The following is a 10350-nucleotide window of genomic DNA, read 5'->3' as shown; positions in this document are numbered from 1 at the left end:
GAGCTGAACAGACTCGGCTGTAAGCCATCTTCTTCCTCTTTGAAATATTTTTTTATGGCTCTTTGCTGCACAATTGCTGTTTTTTCAATATCTTAAAAATGTTGAACTGTGGAGTAGTTTGCAATTTTAATTGATCCCACAGTGGCATATGCAGATATCATAATAATAATGATTTTTATCCACTACCCTGCTCTGCATAGGATGTGCCTGAGAAGAGATAATTTAACAAAAGAGACTGAAAAGGTGAAGAAAAATAAGACAACAAGAGGAGAGTGCAGAGTTAGTTTACAGTTAAAACCATGTAAACCAAGAAGAAATAAAAAGCAAATGAACCCCACAAACCAAGTCAATTAAATACTCCAAACTCCCAATTTCTGAGAGCCCCAAGAGCAACATGATGTGCTCCATTGTTTAAGAAGGGACTTGAGCAGAGCCTTCCCTGTCCTGCAGCTCCCTGCACTGAAATTATTGTCAGGTTTTTCTGGTTTGAAATTCTGCAGCAGAGGCTTCCTGGGGAATTTGTGTTCCACAGTAACAAAGTGCTGGCACATCTTCAGGCTCAGACCCCAGAACAGGACCCAGAGGTGCTTCCTCTTGAGGAAAAGTTTCTTTTGATTGTAGAGGAAATAACCACAGGCAGTCAAGGTTGTTCAGTTTAGCCCCAGAATTGCTGTTTCCATTACACCCATAGCAGGTAGTGATGAATGGAGCTTGGCTTTGTTTCCTCTGCAGGTTGCAAATCCTTCTTCTGCTTGACCAGACAGTAGACAGCAGCTTCTTCCATTTTTAGGGCTGCATCCTTCTTTTCTTTGTTTTCAGCCAGGTTTTTTCACCCTTTTAATGCGCATGTACAATGCAAATATGAAGTTGAGAGCCAAATTAGGACAGGGATTTTGCCCTCCTTCATGCAGTAAGGCACACGAGGCTGGCTCAGTACTGTTAGTTCACACTGCAGCATGAGCAGGGAACACTGTTCATCCTCAGCTACTGCCATCACAGTACCTTTAGCAAATCCTGGTGTTACCATGCCATGGTATGGGTTTAGGAGCTTTACATTATTTTCCAAGTCCATAAATGTCAGAATCCAGTATAAAAAAAGGTCAATATATTACTGTCAAAAGTTTTTTTTCCTTTTTTTATACAAAAATTAAAAAGATCAAAATATATCACATTATTTACATATTGTGCTTCATGCTTAGAGATCACTGAAAAAGAACACACAAACAAACATTTTAATCAGAGAAATGCTCCATCCATTGCACTTACTAACTTTACTGTTACTGTAAGGATTGGCATTCAGATTTCTTTATTATTAACAGTACATCCAAACAAATTACAAATAATTAAAACCTTTGATATACCAAGGGTGTGCTCACATTCTAGCTGAGGGTTTGCAATCAGTTAGTGGCATGCTGTTAACTCCAGCTCTGTCCACATACCACATGTTTACAGCTGGGTTTGTAATTCCACTCAGCTTCAGTGTCATACTCTTGGAGAATGAGGATTCTTCTACAAGTCTGGATCAAATCCCCATTTTACAGGAGGACACATCTCTCCTCATTCTCCCAGGCTGCCAATAGCACTTCCAGCCCTTGGCTGCTCTGGGTGCACAAGATGCTACAAATTACCTGAGCCCTGCACTCAGGGTGCTGATCAGAGCCCTGAGGCAGTGCAGTGGTTGTGAGTTATAATTACAGTGGCAGAAGAGTCTTGGTTAGAAAAGAAATGTTTGAAACTCTGCCACAAAGAGACAGCCCACTGTTAACTTCTCAGCTGGGAGGGTATGGACTGATGAAGGTGCATGAGCACCTGGTGCAGCCTTTCCATGGGTGGTTCCTGAGCTTCCTAAGCCATGATAAAAGCCCAAGCAAGCCTGTAAGAAGGCATTCTCCTGACAGTGCTAACAATGATTTATCATGCTTTGCAAGTTTTTGGTGTTCCCAGCACCAGTCCAGAGCTGGGGGGAACAAGACCTGAAGCTGCTGGGATGCTGCTCTCCCAAGGCATAACGTCATGTCTGCCAGGCCTGTGGGCTGCTGCTTGAAGCACGTGCAGCAGTGCAAACAGTCACCATGCAGGGAGCAAAATCACTCAGGACCTGTTCAAGGATATCCAGTTATTAATGTTACTGTACCTTATGCCAACATCCTGCTACTGGCAGTCCGTCTGGTCCCTGCAAAATTCAATTTACAGATTCAGTTTTCCTGACAGTGACTTAAGTGTCAGACCCAAAAACCTGAAGCTCATTTGTCACAATGAAAGGCTTAGCAGCACTGTTAATTACCATGCAAAACCATTTACTGTAAATGCACAGAAATGAATATGCAGGCAATGTAATCCATATGTCACATACAACACAGAATTAAATACACCTCAGGGTAAAAAAAAAAGAAAAAAAATTGGAAATGTACACTTTTTTCCTTTAAACAAAGAAAACGTGCACAAATAGATTTGAAATCACAGTTCATCATTAACTTCATAATCTGCTTTATAAGGTAGTGTATTTTGCAATCAGACATATATATGGAAAGCATGATGTGGGAATGTATTTTCTGTTAAAATGTGCTTTTCTGTTTGGGGGAGGTGATGTAGGTATTTTTTTCCTAGATGGTATCGTAATTGTGTTAAATTTGATCCTGCAGTACTTAGTTTCTTTAAGAAATCTTAAGTTGCTGAACTGAGAATAGGATGAGTTGTGGACTATGCAAAGGGATTGAAAATATTTGTCTTGTTCCACTGGAGATACAAGAAACATACAAAAATCAAAAAGCCAGAAGAGCTCTCACTCCAGGAGGAGAACACTGGGAAGGAGGAGCCCTTAGAAGAGGAATGAGCTATGTATGACCAGCTCTCTCCAGACACCTCAGAAGAAATAGCTGACTTCAGCTGCCTTTCCTGATGCTGGATTTGTTTAAGGCTCTTGGATCTCCAATTACATGAATTTCTGCATGTAGAGCCACAGAGAGCACACAGGCACTGACCCTTCCCTCAGAGCCACCTCCAGACTCACTAGGGCTGGGAAGATGCGGATGCAGCAGAGAACTGCTAGTGCAAATAGAGGTCAAAATGCAATTATACATTTTTTACTGTAAATGTTAGTCATCACATTTTTTTGTATTCTGTATTGATTTTATATGTAAAATAGCCTATGCCCAATAAAACAGATGCAGTGAAGTAAGGTAACCCTCTCCAGCTACTCAGTGTAAGCAGTCATGCTTTCCTGTAACCTTAGTTAGAAAACACACGTTTTTTCTACAGACACAGTCAATATTTTGGTCCAAAGCTGTTAAAAAAAAAAGGGTAAAACATGTACATTTGCCAGAGTTGTCTGAGGGTGATTGGTACAGGGGACAAGGTGCAGAGTGGTTGTTTGACCTAAAACAGCATGACCTTCTGTTGAGGTGCACCCTAACACTGATGGTCATTCCTTCTCTGAGCTCTTTCTCCTTCTTGTGCACTCAGAATACTTCTTCTGGCCATCATAAAACTCCACATCTTTCTACCATGTTTCACTTGAGTGACTCCAAAATGACTCTTCATGGCTGTGTGTGGGGCTCATGCTGATGCTCCTGGACTGAAAGCCCAGCAAGCCTCCTCTGTACCCTGGGCTGCAGAACAAAGTCCACATTTCAACCGACCTGCAGCTAACCAGGAAGATGCACAAGTGCTTTACTGACTGGTTATGCTGTAGTTCATTGGAGGAATCACCTACTGCAGTTTACAATGCCTTCAGCAGAGATGGGTCCTGTGTTTTCTGTGTAGTTAAGATGGGAGATGCTTGGGAAATAGAACATCTCTGGGGAGTAAGTAAGAAGTTAGAGCAGGCCTGCTGTTAGGAATTGGTTTCTTGGACACATCTGAAAGTAATTTAACTTTTTGAAAGAGAATCAGCTCACTGCCCTTTTGTTTCTCTGAGGACAACTGCAAATCATCTAACACACAGCATTTTCTATGGTTAAAAAAATGGAAATAAAACAATGACCTCTCTTAGCTAGTGGTGCAGAGCCCTTTTGGGGAGCAGAGCACAAACCTTCCTGCATAAGCACTGGACTCAACCTGAGCTCTGGGCAGAGCTCTGCTGGCACAGCAAAACCCTTCAGGTGCCCAGAGTGCCAGTGGCTCTGCAGGACTGGCTCTTGTTTGGGGAAAGCTTTTCAAGCCCCAGCTGGGGATGGGACTCAGGGCTGCAGCAGCGCAGGCATGAGGGGAACCAAACTGGGCCATAGGTACTGAGAGAAACTTTGAGCATCTGTTACCAGAGTTTGAGCATCTAAAAAAAGTTTGAAAGCATCTGTTACCATAAAGGGACTGGCATCCCCTGTGTGATCTCCCATGATTTACACTCCTTATCTAAAGTCTTTTTAACTGGGAAGAAGAAGGCACCACACATTGGCATCCTTTCCCAAATGCCAGAGTGAAACATCTCCTTCTGGCTCTGCTGCCTTGTGTCCTTCCTCTCCCTGGAGGGGTTTGCTCCTGGGGACAGGGCTTGGCCACAGCAGGAACACACACAAACCATGCAAGACAGAGCAGATACTGTACCAAAGGGCAGGGCAGGCTCAGCTCATCCAGGCCTGGCAAACCTGGGTCTCTTTTGCTGCCTGCAATGCTATGATCTCCCTGTTTGGAAAAATAACTGCTTGTTGAGAATGATAAAGGACACAGGAGTTACACAGACAGACACCCATGTTTCAGCACAGAAAGAGGAGGATGGGTCTAGAGCTTCACAGCTCCATTTCTGATGACACAGCAGTCAGCAGAGTGGTTTTATGGTAGGGAATTCACATGACATGCAGAATCTGTCATCTGGGAAAGATCCTCTGTACACAAACCAGAGATTCACATTTGTAAAAATGCAGTTAAAGAGAAAAAGGGTAAATCACCCAAGATGTCGAGAGAGGAAAAAATTAATTGCAGTTCACATTCAATGTCCAGCCAAAATAAAGCATATTGACTAAAGGAGCTTATTGCTGGTGTAGTGGAGCTACACAACAGCCTTGGCTGCCATGGCTGTGCTCAGAGAGTGAGGGAAAGTCACACTTTCAGAGAAGAAATGGGTTTTTGAATTGTCATGGAGGAAGCAGCTGGCACTCTTAATTAGGTGCTTCTGGACTAAGTTCTAAACAGCTACATTTAAGCACTTTCAGTTCCATTTTTGATACTTCTCATCCTGCAGCTTCAAAGCACTTCAGGGAGAGGATCTCTCTAGCTTTAGTCATTATATGAGAAACAGTAGTGAAAAGGAGGTAAATTTTACCAGGTCAAATAACTTATAAACCACTCTAGTTTTGTTTTATTTTTGTGAGCTCTATTTAATGAATGAGAGGTTCAGGAAGTGGACTTGGGAGATCCAGCTTCCCCAGGCTCAAACAGCCAGGAGGTTTCCTGGAAAGCCCACTGGCTCTGTGCTGCACGGTGGTGGCCCAGGGTGTGTCTGGGAAGGGACAGCTCTGAGCCACAGGCACAGAAACCAGGGGAGGCCTCTTCTCCCAGAGGCATTTCCTGGCAGCCTGGGGAGCTCCAGCTCATACATCACTTGTGCTTGGCAGAACTGTGATGCTATCAACCCCAACATGCTTCCCCTGGCTCATCCCTCACTCAGTTTGCAGGGATGAAGGGAAGGGATGGAGCTGGCCTTGTTTTCAGATCACCTCCCATCCCCTGCGCCCAGCTACTCCCCGATTTCAAACATGCTCAAAAGCCAGGCCAGTGGCATCACACTATCTCCTGAAGAGCTCTACTGAGGTCCATTGTTCCTGACTACAATAAGAAGGTCTTTGCACAAAGATGCTTTATTTTTACTGCTGTGGCTTGCTCCCATCTGGCCAGTGAGGAGCCCTTACAGCGAGCAGTGAACTTCCAGCAGCGCAGATAAACCATTAAGAAAAATGAGAAAACAATAACCATCTGCTCTGATTTACTGCAAAAGAGAGAACTCCCAAATCCTCCCTGGCTGCAAAGCTGTGTCTCCTTTTCAGCCCCTCAGCCCATGCTTAGGATGAGTGAAATGAAAGACTTACCACGGGACAAGGCTGATCCAGTCCAGGGGGGCCTGGTTCCCCCTTCTGTCCTTTGGCCCCTTTTCTCCCTGGTATTCCTCGTTCACCCTGTCAGCACAACAGGAAGATATCAGGGCCAGGGGGAAGAAACACCTTTGGTTCATGTCTCACAGCACTCACAGAGTCCCAGTCCTCATCCTCACCCACAGTAAGGACACTTGCACTAGTGTGACCTCAGCTGAGCAGTGAAATCACTGCGAAAATCTTCAGTTGAAGCTGGGTGGAAATATTGCAATAGATAATTTTATAACAGATTGACTAAATGAGCAGTTTCTGCTGGAGCCCATATTGGTATCTGACAGCAAGTGAGAGCAGCAGTTTCCAGCTGCTGCCCTGTGCTCAGCTGGGCTCCTGGCTCCACCTGGGTACCCCTTTGTTTAAAGGTCCCTGTAACAAAACCTTTGACTTGGATCCATTTTCAAGGTCTATAAACCAAGACCAGTGATTCTGTGCAACCTGGAGCTGTCAGGCTGCTCCATTTCCTCACAATGGTCAGGCTGGGCTGGGGTGGGGGCAGGCTTGCAAAAACCCTTCCAAGTGGGTAGGAGTTGACTGCCTGTCCTGCCCTGTGCTGGGGATTTGCAATTCCTTGGGCTGCACAGAAGGCTTTTCAGCAGTGGCTTCCAGGGCAAGCAGCACTGCCAGCCAAAAAGTGCAGCCTGTCCTGCCCCACAAGCATCAACACAGCCACGACCCACTCACCTTCTCGCCTCTTTCACTTCTCTCTCCTTTCTCTCCTCTGAGACCAGGGAAACCCTGTCACCACAAGTTTTAGGTGGGAAAAAGGAAAAAAAAAAAAAAAAAGTTTTTGTGAGTTTAGTGTGTAAATGGCTCAGTTCAACACGAGCCACCTCTAGCCATCAGCCTGTCCTGCCACAGTGAAGAATGACATTTTCTTCCTGTTGACTTGGTATGTCAGCAATTTCTTGGAAAAATGGAGTGCTTCACCACACCCCAGGTACATTACAGCTATTAGAAATTTTCATATCACTGAATCCAATACAAATATTCTCAGTTGGAAAGGGAAGCCCTGGCAGCACCTATAGGTGAGCAGTTCCACTGTGCCATGGAAGCAGCCCAGCAATGGGCCCAAATTCAGCCTTTTCTACAGCCATCATTCCATGGCCATTGTGTATACAGTGTTAGCTACATATTTTCCCAACAATCTCAAGTTAGATGTGTGTTACTCGTGTTTCTACCATGAATAATTAATGGTTTCCATACTCACATCCAATCCTGGCTCCCCTGGCTTTCCCTGCAGATGTAAAAATAAAAACTAAGATGTTCTGTGTTGAACTTGGTGCTGCAGACAAGCTTTAGGTCCAGTTGGTCTAACATAGTAGTGAGGGCATGGTCTCACCCAGGAGCCCCTGGATTGGAGGCTGCTCCTTTGTCACCCCCCAGAGCAGTGCTGGTCCAGCTCTGCAGCTCAGGCTGGACTCCCCACAGCAGAATTTTACAGCCCCTATTTTAGGATTGCACCCCAATGTCCCTGCTCCTCTCCCACACCTGTGATTACCTTTTCTCCTTTGGTACCAGGTAAACCAATGAGCCCTGGAGCACCCGGGAGACCCTTAAATTAAAAAGAAACAAAGCATTGGGATTGTTTCCTGTGAGACAAGTCTCTGTCAACAGCCAGAAATGAGACTTGGGAAAACAACTCACAGCAGGTCCGGTGTCACCCTGGTCCCCCTTCTCACCACTGTCACCTTTCTCTCCCTTGGCACCATCCAAACCCTGCAGACATGACATGGATCAGCCAAGGATCAGCCCCTCATGCACCCACCACCTCCCACCCCTTCCCTGGGCTCTCACACCCACACTGCTGCTGATGTTTTGCTCTTGACCACATCATATAAGAAAATAGCTGAAAATCCAGGTTTTAAGCCTTTTGGTTTGGAAACCCTGGCTCTCACCAGCCCGCAGGACTCTGTGCTGGAGGAGGGGTTTGGATTGTAAATTCTTGGAAGGAAAAATGGCTTGTTTTCCAAAATGCCAACTGCTGAACAGAGTAACCAAGGGGTGTGTTGTGACAACAGGCACAAAAAACTCAGTCTCCAGAGCTGACAGGCCTTTGTGAGCCTGTAAATAATGCACTAGCAGCTGGGAAACTGGGTGACATTTAATTTATTGACTTACTTTAGGCCCCTGGATTCCTGGAGGACCCTGTGGGAAAGACAGTGGTGCGATTGAAAAAAACCCAGAATTTAAAAACATACCCTAAACTTTCCTTCCCAATACATTTCTTGCTCAAATTACAGGCTGACAATGGTCAAAACTTATTTTCAAGACAGGTGGCAATTTATTTTGTTCTCCAGTACAAAATCAGAGGGCAGGGGAATTGAAAAGGAGCATTCTGTGTAACATGGGACAAAATAAAGCTCTGCAACACAAGCTCTGGGGAGTGAGAGTCCCCTGAGTCTTTGCTGAACAAAGTGACAGGAAGCTCTGGAGGTGGCATTGTGCCACCACAGCTCTCCACAGATGGGCAGGGCTGGGATACCTCCTAGGCGGTGAATGCCACCTGAAATGCCACCTGCTTTTGAAGCATGCTCTCTCAAGGTGAATCTTGCACCCAGCAGAGTCTTCCCAGCCTTCCCAATGTCCTTGAGAGCTCCTTTTGGAGCATTGTAGGCACCAAACCCCCTTTGATGTCTCCATCAAAAATGCTCTGTGTGCTCATCACCACCTGCATTCTCTCCCAGTGCAGCTGATGGCAGAAAACTTCATGACTTGGGTGAGTTTAGGGGATTATAGACACTGTCATGGTGGAAAGCAGATTTTCCATCCCACAAGATTTTATCTTTTCTCCCAAGAAACAGCTTGGATTTTTGCAAAATGAGCCATAAACTCTGATGCACTCTCCTAAATTGGGTGCTTTAATTTCCCCAAAGACAGATCAGACTGTAGCACTTGCCTGATTTTTTTTCCCTGATTCAAAACAGCTCACAATGACTAAACAGAACAAACCACCCTTGTCCTTTATCACATACAATAATAAATCTGCAGGAATCACTTCAGAGTCCTACCATAGGGCCAGGTAATCCAGGAGGTCCAGGCTCAGGTATGATCTGCAGAAGGGAATTAAACAGCACATTAACAAGGCTGCCAGGAGTGGAAACCTCACAAAGCCCAGAATCATGATTTAATGCCCAATTAATTACAACAGCAGCATCCAATATCTCAGCCACCAATACAAAACCTAAATAACTTTGTAGTGCTAAGTGTGTGAACTGCTCTTCCCTAAGGAATAAACTCCATTTAGACTCTTGTATAAAACAGGTGGGTTTTGCTGATGGATATGGGACTGGTGGGTGTGTCCTGCAACCCCAGCTTTGCCTGATCCTGTGTCATGAGAGACTTTATGTCGCCAAGATCTTACATGATTATTCTGCAGACATGGTGACCCAGTGTCTCCTTTTTCTCCTCTGTCTCCTTTTGGCCCTTCTGCTCCCTGAAAGATAAAAATGTGACACTGACATGGTGCATCTTGCAAGAGAGGAAAAATGAGAGAAAAATAGGATTGTCTCCCTCTAAACACCAGCCTTGGCTCAAGCAAAGCTCGTGGTCATCTCCAGGGGACTTTGAAGAAATATTTTCTCCTCCTTGATACATTCTGAATGAGCTGATTAGAAATGGAAGTTCAAAGCTCCCACACCCACCAGCTCCACAGTAAGGTGGTGTGGAGAGGTCGTTGCTTAAATTAGCCAACCCAGCCCCATTCTGAGCATTCGCAGAAATGAGTGCAATAAAGAACCAAGGGCAGAGGGACAGGGACACCAAAAGGACCTACCGGGGGACCTGCTGAGCCCATTTCTCCCGTCTCTCCTTTCTGCCCCATGGTCCCCATGCTGCCCTGGTCACCCTTTGCTCCTTTGGGACCCTGCAAGTTGAGAAAATACAACATGTTTAGGAGAAAACTCTTAAAATAACCCCCCACAGCAGCCACTTGTGCCTCCCTGCTTTTCCCTCTGCATCACGAGCTCATGAGAACATGTTTTAACATTCAACCTCACAGATGCCACTTTTGAGGGTGCAGCAGAATTTGGCTGGGCTGCAGGAGGGACTGCAGCCATTTGGGGTTGGGAAGGCTCACAAAAGGATTTGAGACAGCATCTGATGAGCTGCTTGTGAAAGGATCCCCTTTAGCTCGGCAGACACGGCCATGAGCAGCATCAGCACGCTCAGAGCAGAGCAGGGGCTGCAGGCACAGAGCCATCAATTCAGGGAGTCACAGCTGCCCCTCCACAGCAGAGCTCACTCCTGGCATGCTGGATTTGCTTTTCAGACA

The 10350-nt window shown here is 45.5% G+C and overlaps 1 protein-coding gene across 1 annotated transcript in view; it reads right to left on the bottom strand.

Annotated features, from left to right (window-relative positions):
• Nucleotides 1–1996: 1996 nt before the first annotated feature.
• Nucleotides 1997–10350, bottom strand: part of COL23A1 (collagen type XXIII alpha 1 chain) — a 171405-nt gene continuing 163051 nt past the window's right edge. Inside the window, exons 20-29 of the mRNA XM_059860251.1 lie at nt 9853–9942; nt 9442–9513; nt 9089–9130; nt 8199–8225; nt 7725–7796; nt 7579–7632; nt 7288–7314; nt 6762–6815; nt 6021–6107; nt 1997–2173 (exon numbers count right to left, since the gene is read on the bottom strand). Coding sequence (XP_059716234.1) covers nt 2126–2173; nt 6021–6107; nt 6762–6815; nt 7288–7314; nt 7579–7632; nt 7725–7796; nt 8199–8225; nt 9089–9130; nt 9442–9513; nt 9853–9942 — 573 coding nt within the window. The 3' untranslated portion in view covers nt 1997–2125. The remainder of the gene's footprint in view (nt 2174–6020; nt 6108–6761; nt 6816–7287; nt 7315–7578; nt 7633–7724; nt 7797–8198; nt 8226–9088; nt 9131–9441; nt 9514–9852; nt 9943–10350) is intronic.

This window comes from Haemorhous mexicanus, chromosome 15 (assembly GCF_027477595.1).
Source record: "Haemorhous mexicanus isolate bHaeMex1 chromosome 15, bHaeMex1.pri, whole genome shotgun sequence".
Classification (NCBI taxonomy): Eukaryota; Metazoa; Chordata; class Aves; order Passeriformes; family Fringillidae; genus Haemorhous; species Haemorhous mexicanus.
The sequence above is the reverse complement of the archived record's forward strand: the minus strand, read 5'-3'. Positions and strand labels throughout refer to the sequence as shown.